The sequence below is a fragment of the Ochlerotatus camptorhynchus genome, unplaced genomic scaffold (genome assembly GCF_037179485.1).
Source record: "Ochlerotatus camptorhynchus isolate MF236.1 unplaced genomic scaffold, CSIRO-AGI_Acam_v1.1 ptg000070l, whole genome shotgun sequence".
In the NCBI taxonomy this organism is placed as follows: Eukaryota; Metazoa; Arthropoda; class Insecta; order Diptera; family Culicidae; genus Ochlerotatus; species Ochlerotatus camptorhynchus.
Genome location: NW_027040560.1, coordinates 4,436,709 through 4,463,176, shown reverse-complemented (window position 1 = coordinate 4,463,176; position 26,468 = coordinate 4,436,709). Strand labels below are relative to the sequence as shown.

General features: G+C 43.6%; 4 protein-coding genes across 5 annotated transcripts in view; 3 read left to right on the top strand and 1 right to left on the bottom strand.

Annotated features, from left to right (window-relative positions):
- Positions 1–26,468, top strand: part of LOC135697445 (zinc finger protein 479-like) — a 322,329-nt gene that overhangs the window by 263,278 nt on the left and 32,583 nt on the right. The gene's annotated exons all lie outside the window — the stretch shown is intronic.
- Tti1 (Telo2 interacting protein 1) lies at positions 12–14,184 on the top strand. The gene is made up of 3 exons (XM_065217081.1): positions 12–1,042; positions 1,099–2,799; positions 13,875–14,184. The coding sequence occupies exons 1-3, from the start codon at positions 12–14 to the stop codon at positions 14,167–14,169; spliced, it is 3,027 nt and encodes a 1,008-aa protein (XP_065073153.1). The 3' UTR covers positions 14,170–14,184.
- LOC135697503 (serine palmitoyltransferase small subunit A) lies at positions 14,228–23,434 on the bottom strand. Of its 2 annotated transcripts, none has more exons than XM_065217257.1 (2): positions 23,200–23,434; positions 14,228–14,973 (listed from the first exon to the last, which is right to left on the bottom strand). In XM_065217257.1, the coding sequence occupies exons 1-2, from the start codon at positions 23,339–23,341 to the stop codon at positions 14,807–14,809; spliced, it is 309 nt and encodes a 102-aa protein (XP_065073329.1). In that variant the 5' UTR covers positions 23,342–23,434; the 3' UTR covers positions 14,228–14,806. The 2 variants fall into 2 exon arrangements, with proteins under 2 accessions (XP_065073329.1, XP_065073330.1); XM_065217258.1 differs by lacking the exon at positions 23,200–23,434 and adding an exon at positions 15,060–15,214.
- On the top strand, positions 24,478–26,194 carry LOC135697360 (uncharacterized). The gene is made up of 3 exons (XM_065216973.1): positions 24,478–24,849; positions 24,906–25,709; positions 25,763–26,194. Exons 1-3 carry the CDS (start codon positions 24,478–24,480, stop codon positions 26,192–26,194), a joined length of 1,608 nt encoding a protein of 535 aa, XP_065073045.1.

Here is a 26,468-nt window from a genome sequence, read left to right as displayed (position 1 = left end):
CAGAGAATAACATGAATTCCCTGGCGGAAGTGTTCGCCCGGTTGAAACCGTTGTTCGAAAAAGTGACTCGCGATCCACAGTTGGCGGACATTAGGCAGTTGAACGAGTATCTGGTACGGATCGATGGGGACAGTTTGCAGATCCTTCAGAATGTGTTCCTTCAGCAGTTGGTCGTTCTGGTGGACAGCGTTCCCGGGGAGAACCGGAACGAACTGAAGACCTGTCTGATGGAGTGCGTGTGCACGATTCTGGACAAGACCAAGCTTCGACAGGCGGTGGCCATGAAGACCACGTTGGTGATTCTGCTGAAGCAGTTGTACGATACGAAGGCCGGTCAGCTGGTGGCGAATCTCTCGGAGGAGTTCAAATTGGTCACGCTGCGAGGGTTGACGTTGGCGAGCAAGAACATACAATCCGAACTGGTCGAGGAAGTGTATGTGAGGGACAATTTGACCTTGCTATCGCAGGTGCTGTTTGTTTGTGTGAGTGTCCTATCCGGGGAACGGTTCCGGAAGTTGAAGTTCCAAGCGGTGGAATGCATTCTGGCAACGATGCAGATTCACGATCAGTTCGATTTCTCGGATCGGGTGTTGCGATGCCAGGTTGCGGAGTTGCTTTTCATACTTCTGCCAAAGTTGCTGGTGGCGTTGATTTCCGTTGTGAATGGAGACGAGAAGCAAGGCAAGGCCCTCACCCGGATAGGTATCAAAGCTTTGGGTCGAGTTTTAGCATTGATATTCGAAGACTACGACAGTGGTCATGTGGAAGAGGAAATCGGAACGGAGGAGTTCGTAAAACTTTCCAAGGAATTGAGTAATTTGGATGGGATAGGGAAGAATGTGCTTGGAATGGGTCTGAGGGATCCAAAAGCCCGAGAGGAGTACTTCAGCAATACCAATCGAAGTCGGGAGTGGTTGCTGGAAGCGGAGAAGAAAGTTTGCCAAGTCTTAGGCACGATAGTGCATTTGAGAGGAGCTGAGGAAGAATCGGTTCGGCAGGAATTCGCCCGCATGAATGCCGAACTGCTGGAGAAGTGTGTTCCGTAAGTGGCCACCACCAGGTTTTGATTGCGAAATTAATTATCTTTAATAATTTTAGAAATATGCCATCATGCTCGGTGTTTTTCTTGGAATCCCTGCTGGCACTATGCCAGGACAAATCGGACAAGATCCGTGTAGCTTGCCAAACAGGACTGAAGAGCTCATCCCATTCAAGCATCTGCTTCGGACACTCTCGGCTGGACGAACTCTTCTACGAGTGTCTCAAATCCATTCCACGGAGCATCTACCGGGGGGAGGAAGCCGATCAGATAGCACGCTTCCGACTGTTGAATGGCTACATCCACTTTTTACCAGATTCGCAACTGAATGTCATCATATCGAACCAGGAAATACTCAACCACCTCGTCATGATCCTCGTAGCGGGTGCCGAGTTAGAGCAACCGGAAGAACTCATCCGACGAGAGTACGTCTCTTATCGATTTGAATACGTTCCGGCTCAAACCAAAACGGACAAAGAAAAACGCGAATCCCGCTGGATCGTATTGCAGAACTTTCAGGGATCGGACCGTAGTCGTTCCAGCTTCCTAGAAGTGCTTCAAAGCCTACAAACCCGACCGGACGCCCTTACAACCATCTTGAACTACGTCCTGGAGGATCTCTTCACCACCAAGCTAAACATCAACGGCTACTTATTCCTACTCTCGGAACTGATCCCTACCGAAACCAATCACCCATCCCTGCAACCTCTCTTCCGGAACGCCTTCTCGGAAATCCTTCAAAACTATCACTGGCAGGTCGACCTGGAAGAATCCACCCAAATATCCGACCTCAAGTTCAACATCCTGCACATCTGCCTATCTCTCCGCCTGGTCAATCGCTTCTGTCACCTGTTCCGTGACGATTTCCGTTGGCAACTGTACGACGTCCTACGGCACATCCTCCCCCTATCGGGCAGCAACCTGAACTGCATAAACGAAGCGGCGGAAATCACGCTGGACGCCATAGCCAGCAGCTTGGGACTGACCTCGATCCAGGAACTGATCTTCCAAAACTTGGACTACATTTCCCAACACATAACGCGCTGCTTGAAACGACCCGACAGCTTCGCCGACGGAGTTCACATGTTGGAATCGGTGCTGCGGTTCATCCCGTACGAATCATCCGCCGTGCTCGAATCGACCATCAGCCCAATAGTGATGGCCATTCTGGACGGGCATGATCAACGGATGGGCACGGCACGCATTCTATGTTTGCGGGTGCTGCAGATTTTCGTCCGAGCTATCAGGTATCGCTATCGAAAGGAAGCGGAAGGCGGTCAAAACTCTGAAGAGGAATCCGTCGAAACGAAATTGAACGAAAAGATTGCTCAGCTGAAGAAGGAACTGGATAACAAACTGCCAGATCCAGGAGCCACCCTGGAAGAGGTAGTTGATGAAGCTCCCGACGAAGGCGATCATGAATCGATGGAACAAGAGCCAGAATCGGAAGTACCGTACCAAAGCGAAGAGGACAAACTTCCGCCGCACATTCGGATAACGATCAAGATTCTGACGGTGAACTTCAAATACCTATCGTCGAGTGTGGTTGAGGAACGGGTGGTCGCGCTGAGGACGCTGGACGAGGGCATCCACCTGCTGAGGGAACACGAGAACCAGCTGCTTCCGTTGGTGCATCAGATATGGTTCAACTTTGCGGAACGATTTGCCGATCCCAGTCCGGTGGTGATTAGCTGTGCGTTCGATTTGCTGGTCAGCTTGGGCCAGCTGGCGAAGGATTTCATCCGGAAGAGGACGCTGGAGTGAGTATGATTTGCTTTGTTGGTCATAACCTGGTACGACTCGACTTATTTTCCGTTCGAGATTATAGATCAGTTTTTAGAGAATATCGGGGCAAATTTTGAGGTGAATTCCCAAAAAGTTCTAGGCTAGAAGAATACTGAGAAGAATTCCATGGGAATCAAATTTTAAGGGCAGTTCTAAGAAAATTCTGAAGAGAATTCCAAAGAAATTCAGAAACGAGTTCCAACTAAACACTCATGCGTTCCACTACTTAACGCAAATCTGTCCTACGTGCGGGTTTTCGGCACGATGGGAATGGCGCTAATTCCCAAGCAGAAGCGGAAGAAGTGGGACGCAAAAGCAAAGGAGTGCATCCTGGTTGGGTTTGAAGAGCAGAGCAAAGCCTACAGGTTATATGATCCGGAAAGGAACGACGTTTTCAAAAGTCGTGATGTAGTTTTTCTAAACCAATCGGCTCAAATCGAGGTTCAAGTTCCGAGTGCAAACGTTCGTGAATTTGAATTTTGACGGCAGTCCAACAGAAGCGGATCCAGAAGTTCTACCTGCTCGGCCTAATCTTGTAGATTCGGAAGAATCGTCCAATGAAGACCAGTCTACATCCGATAAGGAGTTCTATTCGTAAGCAGAAACAAGCGCAGGCGAATGTTCCGATGATGCTGATAATGACGTGACGATAACGGCGCTCCCACCGCGACAATCTTCATATCCTCCGGAGGCACAGGTGTTGATGCGCAGCGGTCTGGAGCGCACAATTCAAGGCAAGTACCAAGATTTTGTATTTCCGAACAGAGGCTTTCCTTTACCCATCCTACAGGACAGCTCGACCAAGCCGGTAAAAGCAGTCTGCAACAAGGACCGGTAGACAAGAAGGCTATCGACTGCAAATGGATCTTCAAAACTAAGATGGACGAGAAGGGTTAAGTTGCCCGACAAAAGGCAATGATCATCGCTCAAGGTTTTTCGCAGAGATACGGGACAGACTACGATGAAGTTTTCGCACCAGTGGCAAAGCAGGAAACCTTCCAAACTCTGCTGACCGTTGCCCGTAGGAGACGATCCATCGTAAGACACGTCGATGTCAAAACCGCTTTGAATGGTGTGCTTGAAGAAATCATTTACATGCGTCAGCCAGAAAGGTACCACGTAGGGGACGAGATGACAGTCTACCGATTGAGGAGTTTGTGCGGTCTGAAACAATCAGCGCGCGTATGGAACCGAAAAATTGACGATGTTTTCGTAGCCATGGGATTACAGCCATCTTAATCGAATCCATGGTTGCATGCAGTACATCCTAATATACGTCCATGACATGATTTTCATGACGCAAACGGCGAATGAATTCAAGATTATACTGAAAACTATCCAAGAACAATTCACTGTGGATGATCTCGGAGACATCAGCCATTTTCTTGGTATAGAGATTGAGAAAAGCCAATCCGGGTACAAGCTGAATCAGGAAGTATGCATCCGGAAGCTAGCAAAGCGATTTGGTATGGAGAACGCTAAACCGTCGAAAATACCACTCGATCCCGGCTACACACAGAAGAAGGAGGAGAAGGATAAGCTCCTAACAACCACGAGTATATTAGAATGATCGGAGGTCTCCTGTACGCAGCTGTACACACGCGACCAGACCTTGCCGTATGCGTATCCAGTTGTCCAGATGTGCAAGACTGGAATGAGGCAAAAGAATATTACCCTGCTTGAATGCTAGCCGCAATCAAAAGCTGCAACTAGGGATTGTAGTAGATAGAGTTAGTGTGGAATAGAAATGAGTAGAATCGAGTGAGCGTGAAGCGTGATAGACCGTATTTAAACGATGTAAACAGAATCTGTTTGGTTCGGGAATTTTGATACAGTTAGAGGTACAAAAATGAGGTACCTAAGCTGACGGGATTCTTATGACGGACGACTAACAAAGGACCTCCAGCAGAAGGCATAGCGGCACTAGCGAACCAAACAGAGGGAGCAGCAGATTCGTGGAACCGTGACTGAGGCTGGAAACCTCGGTCCGGTTACTACATCGGACCACCAGCTGAACGACAGATTTGTGGAGCCGTGTCCGAGGCTGGAAAACTCGGTCCAGTCACGACAGGGATGTCCAATGAAAAGGTGCAAATGTTCGTCGATGCCGATTGGGCTGGAGATTCACGCGACAGGAAGTCGAATTCTGGCGTGATTCTTATTGTAGTAGGTCTAGATGTAGTAGGCCTTGCCTATGATTGATTCTTTATCCGACCACCAACCAAGATAGACGTAATAAATAGTAGCTCTTAACAACAGCTTGTTTTACTTGTTGGCCTTGGTTACGGATATAACAATTGGCGACGAGGAAAATTTTGGAAGCACCTCGAACCTCGAAGCAAGAAACCTCAAGCAAGAAAATGTCTGACGAGGATCTTCGGAACGCCATCCTGCAGCTAACGAATCTCATCACGAGGCAGCAGCAGCAGATTGAAAACCTGGAAAATCGGGGAAATCCGACTGCTGGCAGTGAGAAGATTATTGCAAGAGCAAATTTTCATTACGTCGAATGTAACAAAGGTAAACAAAGTCGAGCTATCAGTGTCAATCGATGCTCCTGCTATTACACTATATACTGTCCGAATATAGGATCACATCCCATTTTTAAATTTATTTACCAGTCGAATTGCTTTTTGACGTAATCACCTTCCGATCAAAATAGTTTTCGATGTTACTTAAGTCACCCGATTTCTATGGAGATGCCGTTTGCCTTAAGTAACAGCACTGAGAAACCCGTGAAAAGTGTACTTTCGTCGTTTCGCTTTCTCATTATTAAAGTGAATAAATCGAACTGTTTGTTGCTAAGATGATTTCGGTGGTCCTAAAATGATGAATGGGCTGCACATAAGGAGACGTAATTGATAATTCTCCCGAATATCCTGGTAAATACACTTTGACTTATGTAACAATAGGGGCCACCAAACGACGTATAATAACTTTTGACTTAAAAACCAGTATTTTTTAAAATGAAAGCTAGCGATTTGCCTTTGTATGATTAAAACCCGGCTAAATATGTTAAACATTGCTATCACTGAGATTATATGTGTTTAATTGGAAATAAGAATAACTTTTCGGTCATCAAAACAAAACTTTATTTTTCTCGGATCGGTGCGAATGTTACTTACGACATAATGAAAATTTGCTCTTGATTGAGTCCTTCCCGCATAAGCGCGAACCATAAATTGACCTTACCTAAAATGGTTATAAATTGTTTATAATCCCTCCTAAACTTCAACTGAAATGGTTATTGAACTTTACATGAACGTTTAATGATAAAGTTTTAACCTTAAGTATTATAGTTTTTTAGAAGTGGACCTTACAAATAATGGGTTGTTAAGAACCATTACCATTCAAAATTCTTGTTTTCTCCATACATTTTCGGAAAGAAAACTATACTAAAACCTTTTAACTTATGGTTTGAGAACATTAATGGTAATGGTTATGGTAACCAGTAAGATCCATGAATGGTTTTGTAACATCGATCAACTTTATGTGGAATATATCGCGAATTGGTTGCCTGTAAATTACTGATTACCAATTCACGATATATTTCACGTAAAGTTGAGCGATAATACAAAACCATTAATGGACCTTACTGACTACCATAACCATAACCATTAATGTTCTCAAACCATAAGTAAAAACGTTCTAATATAGTTCTCTTTCCGAAAATGTATGGAGAAAACAAGAATTTGGAATGGTAATGGTTCTTAACAACCCATTATTTGTAAGGTCCGCTTCTAAAAAACCATAATACATAAGGTTAAAACTTTATCACACAAACGTTCATGTAAAGTTCCATAACCATTTCAGTTGAAGTTTAGTAGGGATTGAAACAATTTATAACCATTATCGGTAAGGTCATGTGATGGTTCGCATTTATGCGGGTTGGCAAGCGGGATCCAGGATTTCCAGTACGATCCGGACGGAGGAGTTTCCTCGAGGTACGAGGATGTCTTTACAAAGGACGGCCAATGCCTGGATGACGCCGCTCGTGTGAGATTGCTTCTTCGCAAGTTAAGCACGCCTCTGCACGAGAAGTACGTCAACACCATTCTTCCCAAGCATCCCCGGGACTTCACCCTGGACGAAACCGTCACGAAACTGAAGAAACTGTTCGGTCGACAGAAGTCGGTTTTTCATTCCCGTTACCAGTGCCTCCAGTATGCAAAAAGTGACGCGGATGACTTCACATCGTATGCTGCCATTGTGAACAAACACTGTGAAGCGTTTCAGCTGTCCAAGCTCACACCGGACCAATTCAAAGCTCTCCGTTTCGTCTGTGGACTCCAATCGCCACGGGATGCGGACATACGAGCTAAGTTGATCTCGAAATTGGAAGCCGACGAAACCGCAGTCAACGAATTGGGAGAAGCCACCAGCAAGGTAACCCTGGAGAACCTCGTGGAAGAATGCCATCGCGTGGCCAATCTCAAGCAGAACACATTGATGGTGGAGAACAAAGAAGCACGCAACGTCAACATTGTTTCTCGCAACCAGAATAATCCTGCCTCAAAAAAGAACCAAAAAGTGCCGAAAACGCCATGTTGGAAGTGTGGCGTCCAGCACTATGTTCGTGAGTGTCCGTCCGCTTCGCACACCTGTTCCAGATGCAAGCAACAAGGACACAAGGAAGGTTATTGCAACAGCAACAAGAATGCGCCGTCGAAACCGTTCAAACAGGCCAAATCCAAAGAGAACACGGTTCGCAATATCGGAAGCAAGCGGAAGTTCATCCCGGTCCAGCTCAATGGTGTAGCAGTCAACCTTCAACACGACTCGGCGTCCGACATCACCATAATCTCAGAAGAAACATGGATCAGCATCGGACAGCCCCCACTCAACCGACGGAAGAATCTGCAGTTACAGCTTCTGGTGGCAATCTCAACCTTCTCGCTGAGTTCCAGACCGAGATCACCATCAAGAATGCTACCAAGACTGGTCGCATTTTCATCTCAAGCAGCGCTGAACTCAACGTTCTAGGGATCGAGACTATGGATCTGTTCGATTTGTGGTCTGTGCCGATAAGCAGCTTGGTCAACGTCGTACACCAACATTCTGATCAATTCACCAATCAACTCAAGCAACAGTTTCCGGAAGTTTTTCGAAGCACGCTGGGTAGATGCACAAAAGCGCAAGTGAAGTTGTACATCAAGCCTGACGCACGTCCTGCATATTGCCCGAAACGACCAGTAGCGTACGCTGCACTCGCCAAGGTGGACGCAGAACTTGAGAGGCTCCAGCAAAACGGTATAATTTCTCCAGTTCAATTCTCGGGCTGGGCAGCACCAATAGTCGTCGTACGCAAGTCGGACAATGTATCAGTCCGTGTATGTGGCGATTATTTGACGGGGCTGAACAACGCGCTGTAGTAGGCCTAGATGTAGTAGGCCTTGCCTGACTGTCATAAGTTAGAGATTGATTCTTTATCCGACCACCAACCAAGATAGACGTAATAAATAGTAGCTCTTAACAACAGCTTGTTTTACTTGTTGGCCTTGGTTACGGATATAACACTTATGTTCGCCGGAGGACCAGGCTTTTGAAAGCAAACGTGCGTACCGTGGAGGCACCATATTCGAAGCGGTTCCTAAATCGACGCACTCAATAATGTTCGACTATTTTCAGTCATTATGTTTGAAATGTTAATTCTGCAAATATTAGTTCCTGTTCTCTAGGGATGATGGTGTAACCTCGGGTGTAATAAAGTTTAAAAAAATATCTTGTCAAAATCAAGATGCGATAAAAATAACACGAGTGCGTCATCATTAGTGACGCGTCAAATATGGTACTGACACGGTAGCGTTAAGTTCGATCGAAGCGGAGTTTGTGGTGCTCGCTGAAGGATACAAGGAGCTAGTCTGGACGATTCTATCTACGATGCAGAAAAGATTGTGCTTTGCTGTGACTAGCTGCACGCACGCTGAGTTGATAGAAGGAAATTTTATGTCGATTTTGAAGATTTCCTGCAAAAAGATGAAGTACGATGCAAGTAGATGCGAGAAATGAAAGATGATTTTTCGAAGATTGATTCGCTAGTGTGAGATTTTTTGAGCATCTAGAATTGAGATTTAGATGTGTCGCCCCCCTCGACTGGAATAGTTCGATGAAGCAACGGAGGATCCGATTCTCGTCCTTCAAGATAACCAGAGCTGTACCAAGCTGGTTGAAGGTGATCGTGTCGCTCGACGTAGGAAGCATATCGACACGTTTGGGGCCTGCAAGAGAAAGAGGTGATTAAAATGCAGTATTGCCCGGTGGAATCAATGTTGGCTGATTTGATGACCAAACCACTTCAACGGGTTCGTCTGGAGCATTTGTGATTGGCCATAGGAATCCGTCCGGATCTGACCTAGGAGGAGTGTTGAGAGAATGTAGTAGACGTTCTACCCACGAAGAATTTTTGTATCCATAATGGGATGGCTGATAATGGCTATTCAGTATGGAAATGTAAGTAATCGAATTATAAATCTAATTTAATGCTCTTGCATGTAATACTATTCTTAAAATTTTGTTCTACCATTCTAACGGAACTATCAACTATACACTTTCATCTCCTCATCAGATGAGATTCTATGAAAGCTTGACATAAAATGAGGGGCTCGTGGATTTTCCTATGTTTCGAGGGGTGAATCGATTAGCCTGGGACCGAAGAGAGTACCAGAGCTGAGCCAAAAAGTTGAGCACGTTTCTTCGGGACCTTCTAGTCTTAGAGTTACCTCTAAAAAATCTGGGAATGACTCAAAATTTGCCGATAATTTTCTGAAATTTATGGATCTTTCCTGAAGTTTCAGAATTTTTGGAGCGTAAGAAAATGCTTTGAAATAATGTTCCTACATTTTCCTAATGTTCATTTGTGGATTTTCTCTAAAGTTCCATGGACTTCTATGAAGCCCTCGATTTTTTTTTTCTGAACATCTCTGAAAATTTTAATTTAGATCTTCACACTCATTTTTTATCGCTGGAAACCAGCAATATTTTGCTGGATTTTCCGAGCTGAAAGTTCAGTAATTCAATGCCAAATTGACAGCACTTTACTGATTATCCAGCAAAACGGAAGATCAATCATTTTGCTGGAAGAGCAGCAAATCTCGATTGTTGTTTTTTTTTAAAGCTTCCTTCTCATTGTTGGCATAAATATTTGATTACATTTCCATGTAGTTGTATATAGTAATTTATTAAATGTGACTGCACTTCTTAAAACATCATGTCTTGAAGAAGCTATGATGGGTCATCCTGGGTGAGTTATTGTTGATGTTGTTGTTTCTTTATTAAGGAGACTCCTGGGTAAGTTTACGAATGAAGAAAGCTGTAAATTTCAGAGAAAAACGAAAGTTTTTCAACTTAATTTAGGTTGCTAAAACGCTGGCCAGACTGAGCAGTTATAACATGTTATAACGGTTGTCAAATAATTGCAACACAGAAACCACCATCAAGATAGCGCTATAACATGTTATAACTCTGTAGTCTGAACGTACTATAAGGTAGGCAAACGCTCGTTTATATAATTTCCATGATATTTTGTTAGTCGAACACTTCTTGAACATAAAAAATATTCATAAACCGTGAAGGAGAGAATGATAGATTTTGGCCTGATTTTGAATTTTCTACAGTTTACTGGTACGGCCAGTAAAATATTTCATATTACTGATTTTTCAGTTAAAGTTAGTTTTGCTGGACGCGATTCAGCAATTCAATTTGCTGGAACAGGATTTAAAATTTGGTGTGAGGATTTTAAAATTTGGTGTGTAGACTTCTACGAAGTTCTCATATCGATCACCATGTCTTCTGAAGTGTGGCCTGTGCATTTGAAACTTGGCTTTCAAAAGACCTCCTTCTGTCCCGCATAATTGAATAAAAATCAAAGATTTTTCACTTTCTTCTCGAGATTTTCCCAAGGGGTGGTCACTCTACACACTTATTTTACGCCAACATTTTACTCAGTGTGCCGCAGCTGTACCGGCAGTGCCAAGAAGTAATTGAACTGACTTTTGTTTGCTTGTGAATAATGCCCTGTTTTGCAACCCGGTATTTTAAGAGCTCTTGTTTTTGTTTTGTTTTTCAATGTTTACAAAAACGACACGGACTCCAGTTGTGACTACACATTGGATGTAGCCGTCTCCAAGGAAGCCTGCAACGGACGAGCTCCGTTGCTACAAGATCCTTCCATCTTCGGTGGAAGGCCGGTCCCGCGCAACAAACGTCAATCATTAGTCAACCAGCCTATCTGGGAGCCGGCAGAGGAAACGGATGTGCACCGAATTTTTCACCGCCCGAGTATCATCCGTCGCAAAACTGGAAACCAACACCGGCCGGAACACACGTCGGACTGATGAAGGACACACCGCTGACCCGAAACGGACCAGCCAACTTCATTCAACCGGCACAGCAACAGGGTGCAGTGATGATGGTCTACGGACTCGATAACAACACAGTCAACACCGACAAGCTGTTCAATCTGTTCTGCCTGTACGGATATGTTGAAGGTACCGCCATGGTTCAGATGGGAGACGCCATCGCAGTCGAACCAGTCGCATCCAGCACTTGAACAACATTGAATGAATGGAAATGCTGGTAGCAAAATTCAGATTGCATTTTCCAAGCAGAACTATGTACTTGTCAGAGTCCACCAACCCCTATACCCTGCCGGACTATTTGATCAGTTTCAAGGGCTACAGCGCCTCCAAGAACAATCGCTTCCTTTCGTTGACCCAGGCCAGCAAAAATCGCATTCTCCACTTCTTCAATACCCCACTCGTATGCCGTCCGAGGATCTGATGCCTCTTCTGCTGCTGACTGCATTCACCACCAAGGACTGCCACCCGTCGGAAGTGCGAAACCGCTGAAATCGGATTGGTCGAGATCCCGAGCGTAGCCCTGGCGGTGAACGCCATCATGAAGAGCAACCACAGCGCGATCGATGCCAAAGGCATAACATTCTCGTTCATTATGAAACTGTGCTTCTCCTTCTCCAAGACGATGAACGAATGCTTTAGTTGCTTCTGCTGTTCCTTCTGTTGATGCGACTCCTCTAAAATTCGTCAAAAAAAGACGGACCAGCAGCAGCAGCATTGGGAGCTGCATCGCTAGTTCGTGGCCGGAAACCTCGGTCAGGTCAAGATACCGCTGTCAGCTGTTCTTCGCCTGGAAGGAAATGTGGACGCGACTACCGTCACGGGTGTAACAATTTTGAGAATCCATGGCGAAACTGGGTGGAGATTCATGGTTGTGTTTTGTGTTTTTGATTATTGCGCGTTTCACACCAAATTGGACTAATAAGCGCGTTTTCACTTATTAAAAAGTGTGATAAAACTGCAAGTTTACGTCTAATCGTCTTGGTGTCTTCGATGCACTTATTCCTTATGATGCAAGCAATAAGTGCTCCGAAAACATCAAAACAATTTGACGGAAACGTGCACTTTTATCACACTTTTTTAAATTTTTGGAACAGTCCAGTTTCAGATGCCATCAGCAATGTATTGTGGAAACATCAATAACAAATTTTAACACATGCACACTGCGCAGGCGCAGAAAAAGTTCAGTGTTACCAGTAACTTTAAAGATCAAAAAACTTGTAACCATGGGTGACAAACAGTGCCAATGACTGTGCTCAGGTGTGCCTAAGCTTGGCACACTGTGCGGATTTTCCTGAAGTTCATGGAACTGCCCTTAAATCATTGGCACTAATTCATAGCTTTTCCAATAGTCTGGACTTTCTTGATGTTATTGAAACAGTCCAAAACATTTCTGAATTTCCCGTTCAAGTTTTCTAGACTGTTTTGAATTTCTCAGTATTTCACTGAAATTAATCGAATTGCCTTTAATTTTCCATAATTTTACTAAAGTTTTTAAACTTCAGAAACGCACACGGAACTTTGTCTTGAATAATAAATATTCCCTAAACTTCTCTGGACAACCCTGATGTTTTCTATGCTTCTCTCATGATTTCCTGACGCTTAAGAAGTTTTCAGATCATGCATAGAATTATCCTATGATTCCACGGAACTTTTTGTAAGTCTCTACGAATTCCCCTAACTTAATAGGATTGCTGTGGAGCTATCTGATCGTTCTCGGGACTTCGATGAATGTCATGAAACCATCTAAAACTTTCTAAATATCTATGAAAATTTATGGAATTTATTGAAGATATCGCATTTTTTTTAAATTACTGAACTTCTCTGAAGTTCTCTAATCAACTTAGTTAAATTTTCGCAAATTTTTGTTCTCCTATACGTTCATGAAATTCTCTCGGAGCTTTGCAGCAGATTCTGGAATTTCCCTGAATTTCTCGAAACTTCTGTAAGCTTTCTGCAATATCCTTGACATTTTTTGAATTGCCCTTTGGCTCTCTGATCTGTCCAGACCAGAGAACCTTCCCTGAAGCTCACAATTCTACAATATCAACAAGTTTCTTGAAGTTTTCTGGACTTCTACTAAGGTCCCGACATATTTCTGTGAAGGTTTCTATACTTCCCTGACATTTTCAGCACATCTTAAGGATTCTCGTATTTTTGTTCTTGAAGAACAACTCCTTAAACTCCTCCAAAAGTCCTGAATTTACGGGAACTGGCCTTAAGATCTCGAAAATTCATCAAAGATCTCTAGATCTAGTTTTTCTGAGGGACTTGGAACTTCGTAAAAGTCTCCACATTTTTTTCTCTAATTCTCTCCACGTCTCTGAATTTCTTTAATGGGACTTCACTGAACATCTTTAATCTTTCATAAAGCTAAATGCAAACTAGAAAAAAATAGTTCGTTTTTCTATAATTATGACGCTTCTAATATTTTCAATATCTTGCACTTGTACTTGAAATGCGAAACTTGAATATTTTGAGACCTTCGTCGTACTATATTTAAGTAAATACTAAACTTCATTGGAAATGGATTTCCCATGCTAACAGATTTTTTTCGTATGGACAATCCGTTTTTTTTCTGTTCTTCTATCATACTTTTTGTTTTAGAATCGTTTCCTTTATAGATTTTCCACATATCCAAATAAACCTCCGGCGGTCCCACCTTACTCACCTGCCACCTTTTTTTCATTCCCCAGTGACGTGCTCCCCCGGTTGAACGCGTTCATGCGAGACAACATCGGTGCCGAGTTCAGCGCCCTCCAGACGTACAAACTGCAGCGGAAGATTCTGATCCACGCGCCCGATTTGGTCATTGCGCTGAAGCTGAACGAACGCCAACTGGATCAGGTCCTAAATGTAGGTAAGCTCTATCTGGTAAAATCGTCTAGGCGCGAACTTCAGCAACTGGCCGGGGAGTTTTTCGACCGGTTAGCCCGGTACGATCCGGGGGCCATTTTCGTCAAACTGAACGGCACAAGGTGGGGAAAATAAATCGCTCTGTTCTCTTTAACTCTCGAGCTCGTAACTATTCTAGAGAAATTCCAACCTGTTTAATTGTTGTAGTAAAAAGATTTTATTTTAAAATTTCGGAGTTTGTAAAGATTAGGGATAAAAATCATGCAATTATAGTAGGTATAATTGAAAGGGAATGCGTTTTCATAAAACGCTTCCCGCTTATAGACGAATTTGTGTTTAAAGATTTAGTATAAAAATGATTAGCAAACAACTATCGGCTATATCTACAGACAAAAACAGCCCTAATTTCCGATCCCATCGTCGTCTGGCGACTCCGGTCCTACATTACTACTTACTTCAGCTAGAAGCGAGAGATTGAAAGAACAATTTTTTGTTAGTAGGAAAATTAACAAAATTGATTGAAAACTGTGATGCAACTGGAACAGAGTAATGTCTTTTAAGCTCCCTTCTAGCTTTTCCGCTTTTCACACATTAAAATACTACCCCAGAACTTTCTAATAGCCATTCTAGTTCCCATTGTTATCGAATAACTATCCGTGTAAATGCGAGATACTTTTTTTGCTTCGCTGATTGGTATATTCTCTTCCTGTAATATAAACTGCTTTGTGAAGACATCCTTGTTTTCCGCCGCTGGCGTAGGACACAATTCAACTCAGTTCACACCGTAGTCTACCGGTTGCTGGTGATGGTGATCCATCAGGTCCAGCGTGATCTCATTCCCGGCCGGCATGAAGGCGTTGATCAGCTTCTCGGTGTAGCTCGGCAGGTATACGTAGCTGGAGAAGATGAGAAGGGCAAGGATGCTAAAAATGACACCATCTAGAAGGTTTTGTGATGTAAGGAGAATTTTTTGTTATTTCCTGAATGCTTAAATTAACTCTGCAGATTTAGTTGGAAAAGGATACTGATGAATTTCTTCTCCCACGGGTCCAGCATGTAGATGCAGGTGTTCAGTTCGTACAGCAGGTACACTGAAGAGATCGATTTCTTGATGGAGGTGAACATCTTTTCTCACTTTGGCGTGACTAACTTCCACAATTGCTACCCGATGTGCGATGGGAAACTACGTCGTATGAACAGCTTATCTCACCCGTGCTGTTTACTAATCAATTCGTCACTAAAAAGCACCCCAAATGGTCAAATTGCAACGGGAGAATGAATCGGAAGTTAGAGAAATCAAGATAAGATAGTGTACCGATTTGAAAATAAGTCACGGCGCCTTGGGTGAGACGATTGCCTTTATTGATTTACCACACCAAAGATCCTCTCCCAGGGATGTTTGCTTCGATAGGATCGATAATACTCGGCACCACTTGCTTCGGAATCCACCACAATAATAAATCTGCTCGTAGTAATATTGTATCTTTCAGGATTCAATGCGTCCAGGTCTCGAATTCACTCACTAATCGATTAATAATTGTGATTATAGACTCTGGTGATTACTCATTGATAACAACACAGGCAAAAGGTACGAGAAGGAATGGAAAGGGATTCAAAGAAGCACCAACAAATTCAAAACAAAAACAACAAGGAAGTTGATTTTTTGACGTTTCTCTTTCGCGCAACAAACTGAGGCGTCTGAATGAAACGTCTGAATAAAACGTCTGATTTCAAACGTGGTCAGAATAATAGGGTTGGAAGTCAAAAGTTTGCTCCGATTTTCAGTCTTACTGAAGGTGATTTTTTTTAAAATTATAGAACCTTAGCGTAGAGTGACTCGGTGACACCCGGGCGGAAAATTTGACTGTCAACCATTTGTTTTCACTGCAAAAAGGCTACTTATAATTTATACGATGGAATTTAAACACTCTTATTACAATTATTACCAAATTCTGAAGCGAAATTACTTAAATATTCTACAAATTATGTGTACGATAAAACATTTACATTTTTGATTAAAGGGTTTTGAATTTTATCCCGCTATTCAAAGAGTTTTCATAGAGAGGGTCTAGTATACTATACTAGACCCTCTCTAAGTTTTTATATAGTTTTGCAGGCTTATGAAAATTATAAACGAAGGTTTCAAAGGCAACGACTCAGGCAGCAATTTTAAACATACCTTTTAACCTGATTAAAAAAAATCTTCATGTATTTGTTTTGTTTGTTAAATTGTGCAATTCAGTGCCAACATTTCAAAGGGGCGTAATTGCTTTTGTAAACAATGACATTAGCCGTCAATTTCTCACGAATGAAATTTTACCTCTCCAAAATTATAATGCTAGCTGGTAGAAGAAACATTCCTCTACCTGCTGGTGTCATTATTTTTCATAAGTGAGCTTTTATTCGCGAGAAATCGACGACTAAAGCCATTGTTTACAAATGCAATTACGCCCCTTTGAAATGTTGGAACTTTTTCATTACTTTTTATAATAGAATTCTAACGTGAAATGCAGTTGAATTTTAAGATAATCCATCGTAAAATAAATAGTTTCATGCTATTAATCTCCCTATCAAAATGGAAAATTTCCGCACCATATAGCAACACTCGCTGCTTTCACTGAAGCTGCACTTGAGTGCACAAGTGTTATAACACAGCTCTGTCTTGCGAAAATTATGATTTTTAAATGGGATCGAAGTAATCCGCGATGTCACACTTAAATTTTTTCGCCGAGATTCCAACAGCCGAGTAGTTCTGCAATTTATTTAGCTGAGATTCAGTAAAACAATTACCGAGACTCAGCTAACAAATAACATTTTGCTGATATATCAGCTAACAAATAGATATTTTGCAGAAATATCAGCAAAACTAAATACCGAGGTAATCGGCTGTTGGAGATTTTACCGAGCTAGATTAAGTGTGATGCCATTCCACTATCGTATAACTCAACCTATCAAGACTTCTTTTCAATTCCGATAGGTTATGGGCCCAGGACGACGAGCATAAACCAGAAGATTTTCAACTAGGGTTTTTTTTTCTTTAAAAGAAGATTTTATGAAGCGATCGTGAAATTCTTTCCATCATGGCAAATACCGGAGGCGGAGAAGCTGGAAGCGGAACAGGACTGGGATCAAGCGCAGTGGCTTTGGATTGGACAAAGCACGAAGCATGCTGAACAACGCGAATCTACCCAAAAGGTTTTGAGCCGAGGCGGTCAACACAACGGTGTATCTAATGAACCGCAGCCCCACACGAACGTATCGAAGTACAGTATAAAAATTAACGGTCCTATGTGGCTTCCCTGAGGTATACCTGATGTGGCGAAGAAGCTAGCTGATCTGCAATCTCCTATGGCAACTTTTAGTTGCCGACCGGTAAGATATGATCGAAACCAACTCAGAAGATTATCGCATACACCGAGCCTGCCGAGTTTAGCAATCGCAATAGCATGGTTCATCTTGTGGAATGCTGCGGATAGGTCTGAATAAATAACGTCCGTTTGAACCCGATCCGACATCCGATGTGAGACACAGCAGATTGGTAGTTGTAGAGCGGCCGACAGTAAACCCATGTTGATCAGCACTCAAATACTGCTTGCAATGGGACAGCAACGGTTCCATAATCACTAGCTCGAATAGCTTCGAAATGGCACTTAACGATGTAATTCCTCGATAGTTATCCACAGCTCGTTTCCTTCCTTTTTTGTGGACGGGAAACATGTGGGCAAATTTCCAGCAGCATGGAATTATGCCACTGGCGATAGATATTCGGAACAGGCGAAGAAGCGGAATTAACAAGCTAGCAATATGTCTCTTCAAAAATACAGATGGAACTCCATCAGGTCCATGATTGAAGGATGACTTGAGCAGAGTCGCGGCCTTAGAAATCATTTCTGCATTAACACCAATTGCACCCAGCGTTTGATCGTTTACTGGAACGTTCCTGGCAGCCAGGTTAATATGGTCGTCAGTTAGTGTCTCATTACTGAATACACTGGCAAACTTTTCGGAAAAAAGGTGGCATATACCCTGAACAGTACACCAACCATGCAGAAGCGTAGAAAGCTGCATGTGAAATCGATCAAGTGTGTTTTCATGGGCTACGCTGAAGATACGAAAGGCTTCCGGGTATAAGATCTGGAGAGGAAAAACATCATCATTAGTCGTGGCGTCATAGTTGTCAACGAAGAACACAGCGAAGTCGGAACCCAGAAGGATCCAGTCGATTTTGTGGAGAACGATTTTTTTTAATGTATCGATGAGGTACCAGCGAGGGTGCCAGAACGCATTCCGGTCGAGTGAGAGGTAATGAATGATGTACCGATTTCGGGAGGAGCAACCGCTCTGGTGGAACCATCTGAGAGCAGCTCATCTGACAACGAGTTTGAGGACGCCGACGATAACGACGAAATTGCGCTCCCACCACAATCAGTAAAACTAGCTAATCCAGAGCATGAGCTGAAGCGCAGTGGTCAGGAGCGCCGCTGTCCAGGCAAGTATAGTGATTTCGTTTCATATAGCATGTATACTTGCCCAAACGTTTCCCAACAGGCGAATTGGAACATAGAACACCAGCAGATAGTTGAGCAAGTCCATAAGATGAGCGATCCAACTTCGTACAGTGAGGTACTAAAGCGACCGGACCGAGATCAATGGATAGAAGTTATGCAGCAGGAGATCGAAGCCCTCGAGAACAATAACTCCTTGGTGCTTGAAGACTTACCGAAGGAACGGAGCGGTACCAGGCCCGCTTAGTTGTGCAGCCATTGGAAGTTTGATGTATTTGTCCCAGGTTACAAGACCCGACATAAGCTATGCAGTGAATACTGTAAGTCAGTACAGTAGCAATCTAGGACGCAAGCACCGGGAGGCGGTCAAACGAATTTTCCAATACCTGCGATCAATCCCTCGAAGAGGTAGAGCTGACAGCGGCTCACTCCGTTAAACTTGTGGAGGAATGGATGAGATCCAGGAAACTGGAGCTTGCCCACCACAAGACGGAGGTGGTCGTAGTCAACAATCGCATGTCGGTGCAGCATGCGACGTTGACAGTGGGCGAGTGCACAACTAGATCCGTGCGCTCTCTGAAACTCCTGGGGTTTATGCTCGATGATAAGCTCAGCTTCGGCTGTCACGTTGAGTACGCCTGCAAGAGTACGTCTACTTCTGTGGGGGCATTATACCGCATGATGTCCAACAGCTCGGCGGTTAGTGCCAGCAAGTGCAGGCTCCTCGCCGGGGTCGTAGTATCTATCCTCAGATACGGAGGCCCTGCGTGGGCTGCGGTATTGGATACCGACTGCCACAGGCGGAAACTAGAGAGCACACATAGGCAAATGTACTTGAGGGTACGCATATCGCACCATCTCGAGGGAGGCCGTCTGTGTCATAGCAGGAATGATGCCAATCGGCCTCATCATTAAAGAGGATGTGGAGTGCTATGACACGAGGAGCGTTCGAGGGGCGCGCAACAACGCGCGCGTAGTATCGATTGCGAGGTGGTAGTCGGAGTGGGAAAATTCCACAAAGGAGAGGTGGACCTACCGCTTGATACCTTCCGTATCAATCTGGGTCAATAGGTGCCATGGGGAAGTAAACTTCCACCTGACACAGTTCCTGTCAGGCCATGGCTGCTTTAGGAGTTACTTGCATAGGTTCGGACATGCAAGTACTCCCACCTGCCCCGCGTGCGCTGGTGTGGAAAAGACGGCGGAACATGTTATGTTCGCCTGTCCACGCTTCTAACCAGTAAGGAGCGATATGCTAGCGATATGCGGAGCGGACACCAGTCCGGATAACATCGTCCCTAGGATGTGTGGTGCTACCGAGAACTGGAGCGCTGTGGTGACTGCGGTCACCCACATAGTTTCAGAGCTACAACGAGTGTGGCGTGCCGAGCAGCAGTTGACTACTGCCCGACTAGAGCGTTAGAGTATGGTTAAAGGAGCGCTATAGCGCATAGGCCCCTCCCACGAAGTAATGCCTTCGGGCGGTTCCGGGGAGGTCAAAGGCCAAGGGCACAGGTAGGGTTTAGTGGGTCGGGAGTGCAATTCTCCCAACCCCACACCCTGAGTTACTTTCTCAGGTGTCTGTGAGCAGATTCCCTCCTGTATAAAAAAATACAAGCGAGGGACTGCTGGCCATCGATTACGTTACACGAAGTAGATCTAAATACGAACTGTAGGTTCTAGAGTGGGCTCAACAGAAAGAGGTAGTTATTCAGACCCCAAGGGTGCTATAATTCAAATAATGATGCCACTCACACAAAACACTACAGAAGTCTATTCATCATCCTCTATATTCGGCCAACAATGTTCCCCACCGGTTCCATCCCTTTTCGGCCGCTGATAGACCGCTGTTTTTCGCAGCACGATAGGCTAGGTTTCTGGTCTGCCTTTGAGGGCATTATAAAACCCTAAAACACAGGACTTTTATCATCCTATGAACATAAAACACCAACACCCGCCACTTCCCGCGTCATTCTCAATCCGATTTATCCTTGCGATTTCAAACCAAAACATTCAAGGTGTCAGAAATACCGGGATGCCGGGATGGGTATTTTACAAACAATCGCAGCTTGCTCTATGACCGGCACAATTGGCACACCTGCGACACACTGACAAAAAAGGTGATCCAAGATTGGTGTCCGAAGTGACCTGCCCCTTGGCGGTACCTTAAATCCGTGACGTTTTAGGGAAAAAGTATATTCTCATTATGCGCTAGCTCCAAACTTTTGGAAATATTAGTGGGCGGTGTGCTTTTAGATACAGTCAAATCTAGAAATACTCAGAGGGAGAGATGGGCGGAAAGAATGTTTTTTGACCAAATGAACTGTCAAAATCTGAGCCAATTGAACATTCCCATTAGAATTTCTTATTATTACTAGATTAATTTAGAGAGTATTACAATCGAACAGAAATTCAATCACCTTTATGTTTCGTATGCTTCTCAAATTCAACTAGTGTTTTGAATAAAAAAAATATTCTAACCACAGACGTAACACTTTGAAAAAGTTTTTCTTGAAAACATAGTATCTCAAAACATAGGTCCTCAGTAACGACATCTCTCTGGCTTCTCGCGGAAAACAAGCTTGCTCGCTAACTCGCAAACAATATTGCATAAAAGTTCTATAGAATGTATAGAAACGTCAAAGTGATCCGATGCCAGCGCTGCGGCGAGTAGTTCGCGGAACTGATAATATTCAAATCAACCGTTAAATGCGTGAAGGAAGATACACAATGAAGAGTTACGTCTGTTTGTCTGTGTTCTAACTCTATTGATTAATGGATCTTAGTTGGTTAACTAATAGCACCAAGAAATGTGCAAAATATTGCCGTGCACTCAATTATTATTTTGCTGCCGAATTGTATTTTGTTTTCTCCGCCTATCACTCCCTCTGAGTATTTCTAGTAAAATTGATCCTTTCATCTGATTCTAAGAGAAGAGGAGACAATACGGGGGCGAAAACGAACCACTTTTCTGTCAAACGCGAACCAGCTCGTGATTGGCCGATTTGAAGTGTAAGATAGAGGTAGAGATAAAAGAGTAAGAAGCCAGTTGTCTCCTCTTCCTCTTAGATCTGATCAGCAGGGTTGCTTCCACTCACTTACTATAAAAAAATGATTTTCTGAATTTCGAAATCATTAGACGTTATAATTATATTTTGTACTTGTTAGATACAAGAAGATGTTGAAAGGCAAGTATCTGACACATAAAACCTGTCAATTTCTTCCGGAGTGTTACAATAAGCGATTTTATGATTCGTGAGCGTTCACTCAGAGTGAGCGCTCGCGAGTCGTAAAATCGCTGATTGTGACTATCTGAAAGCGAATTTGACAGGTTTTATGTGTCAAACACTTTCCTTTCAACCTCTTCTTGTATCTAACAAGTACAAAATATCATTATAACATCTAATGATTTCAAAATTCAGAAAATCATTTTTTATAGCAAGTGAGTGGAAGCAAGCCTGCTGATCAGCATGTTTTTTTTCAAAGGAAGGTCAATCGACATTCAAAGAGTTTTCGTCGTATTGCATCAAGGCTATTGAGAATGGGGCTCAAATTGACAGTCTACGCAGATATCAAAGCAGCTTTTGACCGTGTAGACCATTATCTACTGCTAACTAAGATCAGTCGACTAGGGGCTTCTTCACTCTTCACTGGTTGGCTGGAGTCTTATTTGGTGAACAGGCGACTCACTGTCAAGCTTGGATCATCGCAGTCCTACATCTTCTCTAACAGTTCAGGCGTTCCCCAAGGAAGTAATCTAGGACCATTACTGTTCTAAATATTTTTCAACGATGTTTGTCTACCACCGGAGTGTTGACTTGCATATACGGACGACCTTAAGGGCTTTATTCTCGTCAAATCCATTGAGGATTTCCGGGAACTACAGACGGTAATTAAGCTATTTGAGAGCTGATGTTCTGTGAATCAACTGACAATCAGTGTACAAAAGTGTCATCTCCTAAACACGAAAGAAATCTCCAATTTACTGGATTTATGAGATTTGCGGCTGCCCGATCGAGACAGTTAGCGTGGTGAACGATCTTGGACTGTTAGACTCGCAGTCGCAGCTTTCATTCAGAGATCATTGTTCGAGCATTATTGCCAAACGTAACATGATAATCAGTATCTCATAGTTTCATAATTCCGAAAAGTAGCATTTTAGCTGTAATGAGCAATTGCAAATCTGGCTTGAGGAATTGAATTGGCTAAACCACCTCGTAGTGCGATCGATAATCATTCATAAATCGAACTTATGGAATTCATAAGTGTCTTATGAAACCAGCATTGTTCGGGGTCATAAGTCATGCCTTATGGAATTCTTAAGTTCTTTTGCCTCAGTGTAAGCTTAGGTTAAAGGCATTTTTTGCTACTGATTACCGTAAGCGTGTCAGAGGCCTGGTTTTACGCATTTTTCTAATCTAATCTAACACCAACACAGCCAGTTCTTGAAAGCATCTTGGGAAATGATGGATATACCTCCATCATCTTTCTTCTATATTTGACATCAGAGATGCGCAACACATATCAAACCGGCCAAGCCCACTGTGTGGCATTTTAGGGGGCAAGATGATGCAGAAACATCGGGCCTGTTTAAATCTAGCTTTGTGGGCAGCTCCAACCAACACTTCTCACCACGGGGTTCGTCTTTTGAAAAGGATACTGATGATGCACTTTTCCCACGGCTCGAATATGTAGGTCATGGTGTAGATCTCCCACTGCAGGTAGCACTCGTCCCACTTTCGACGCAGCATCTGCTTCAACGTTTCCGGTGGCTTCGGGCGATTCAGGGAGTAGTCTAGCATTTTTCTTTCTCCAGCACACCCGGCAACCACTAACAATTAGCACCACTAAGCTTAGAAGAGAGCAACCGCCGCGACTTTCTTTCGGGAACAGAAAATTTGCACTGACTTGGACGGTTTGTGGCTATTGACTCGTCCGATGTCGAAGATATCTTATCTAGCTTATCAGATAATCTTGGTCAGTGTCTATGTACAAAGAAAACTTCTCACGACGTTACGTGGGAATTGCTTGGAAACGGAGCGTACGCAGGTCGAGAAGGTTCGCGGTGTTTTATTTGACTTTGATGTTTTTTACTGGGTTAAAGGATTTCGAATATTCTACTGCACGCTATTTCAAAACTACCAAAATTTGGATAGAATCCACTCACATCGGCCAAAACTGAACTTACCCACAAATGAACAACATTGACATGCATCCGATCGACTTTGTTCATTGGTCAATTTGTTATTCCCAGCATAGTTTACCCATTTTTGGGTAGGTTCAGTTTTAACCAATTAGGTGCATTCTACCCAAATTTGAGTACTAGCGTAATAGCGTATGATTAATCAATGATCGGTCAAGCCTAGTATACAGATCGAAGCGAAACGAAAATTGAAGCACGCGGAAAATTATGAAATTTCGCTAGCGAAAAAGGTTGTGAAAAAATGTTTGTGGAACATTTTCCAGTTTCCTTTTTTCGCAGTTTACAGTTCATGTGAAACGAAATCGATCAGTTTACACCTCCGGTGAAGTGAAAATCTTACAGATACGCTCTTCCGAAACGTCAACTTTTCGCTTAGCTGCTGCTCTTTTCACGAGCGTTGCATGCGCGAAAAAAAAAAAAATAAACGTAAGCGAAAAAGATGCGATCCACAACATAAGATTTCACTGGATCGTATCTGTTTACAGTTAAAAGCGAAGCGAAATATTTGCCAATTGCGTTTTTCACGCAAGTGAAAAATGTAGTATTTTGTATGAGATTTTCGCTTCGCTTCGATCTCTATACAGGCTTTCACGACAAAAAGCTCGTAAACTTGATGATTTTAGTTAGTAGGCCATGCTAACCATGTGTCAGTAGCAATGTTTTCGAATTGGCTGTTCTAAATTTTTGTGGTGTTTTTAAATTAAACAAAAAAAAACGTTTGCTAAAATCTGTAAAATGGAACTTGAAACTGTAACTGGTGAAGCTATTTCTCCGGAGCTAGTCGATTCGGAAGTTTGTGGTCAACTGTCGGTTGAAACAACCGGAGAATCCCTTTCGGAAGACGTCTATCGCATTGCGATATGTCCGTTCCGTGGTCACAGTTCCAAATCGACGATCGAAGATGAATCGGAGTGGTTTCCGAAACCGGTAGATCCGTTGAAGCGATTGGCCGAGGTTGAAGACGTGCCAATTCAGCCCAAACGCAGCATTGCACAACTTTACGCAATCGAATGTCGCAAGTACGGGGTGACGGCGCTGCAACTCGTTTGCGGCATTTTAGAGGAGATTGAGCGGGAGGCGGATTCCGATGTAGATGTGGACTTGAACGTAAGATCTGCTGTAGTGTAGTGTCTTTTTGGTGTTGATAACTTTTTGCCTCGCAGCGCGTCGGTTTAAGTAACCTCCAGGTGCAAATCATCCTGGATTGCCTGGCTGTAGCCTGTCCGGATCGGTTGAACTTTCTCGGCTTGAGTCACAATCTGTTGATGGACAGTATCCTGGCGAATTGTCTAGCGAATCTTCTGCAGTTGTCCCGACGGATTGCAAGGTTGGATCTTTCGCATTGCACTCTGAGTGACTACGAAGTGCTGAAGATTTTGGCAGATGCGTTGTCTACTTCGACGGTGCGGAGCGTGAACCTGTCGCACTGTCAGCTGAGCGATACAGGTGGAGTGGATTTGTTCAACGCTTTGTCGATGTCGGACTGTATCGAAGAGGTGGATGTCAGCTGGAATCGGTTGCAGAGTGGGAGTGGAGTTGCGGCAGGGTTGTTTGTGGGGGTAAATTCAACGATTCGGGAACTGAACTTGGAAGGAAACTACCTGTATCGGGAGAAGGAGTGTATCGTTCCGTTTTTGAAGGAGTTGGCTAAGAATGAATCGCTGAGGAAGCTGAATTTGTCGTGGAATGCCCTGCGGGGTTCCCTATTTGGTTCGGCGTTGGTCAAAGCGATCGTGGCTAGTGGATTGAAAGTGCTGAATTTGGAAATGAATTGCTTGCGATCGGAGGAAGCATTGTCTTTGTTGAAGGCGTTCCGAAAATGCGAACATTTGAGGGAGATTTTGCTAGGTGGGAACTTCTTCAGTGAGGATGATCTCAAGGAATTTTTAAAGGCATTTGGACGGAATCCAAACATGAATTTACTGTCGTTGGGAAAGTATCAGTTTGTTTCGAAAGTGACCGGGCGGGTAGGTTTGAAATTGTCTTCATTCGAGCATTGATTTTCATTGTTGCATTCTAGTTATCAAAACGCTTCATGAATCGCGATCCTTCGAAGAGAATCACCTACCAGGGAGTTCTGTTGGCAAATCCACCGCGTCCGGTGGATGTTCCGGAGATGTTGCTAGATCGATGCCGCTTTTTGGGCTTCAAACCGAAAAAGAAGAAGCTAAAGCGTGACCTTGGCCACTTTATGCTGCAGTTGCAGAAGCTGGAGAACCCTCTGTTGCCACGGGATGATTTCCTGGCGATGGTCAAAAAGTTCCGCATCAAGTTGGATAAGAGTTTGACGGAATCGTTGATGGACGCATTCACGGAGCGGAAGTTGGTTGACGGTGCGGCCATGGCCGTGAAATATCTGGACAAGTATCCTACGGAACCGCCTCCGGTTAAACCGAAAAAGTCAAAGGGGAAAAAGAAGAAAAAGAAAGGAATAGCAAAACCGAAAAAGTAATGCCACAATAATAATCTCGTTCGGATCTAACAAAAGAGCGACAATTGTTATGGAATCGTACGACACTTTGGGCATTGCATTGGGGCAGTCCGGTAAGTAGCAGTTATCGCATGGTTGTATGCTTTCTATAGTACGACAACATCGCTTGTTTGTGAATGGTCATTCACAAAGCTTTATTCGGGTAGTTTCCACTCTGATTCAGAGTAGAGATCACATAGGTGGAGTTAGGACGTATGATTCTGAAATGCTTAGCTCAGGTGATGAAGGTGATAGG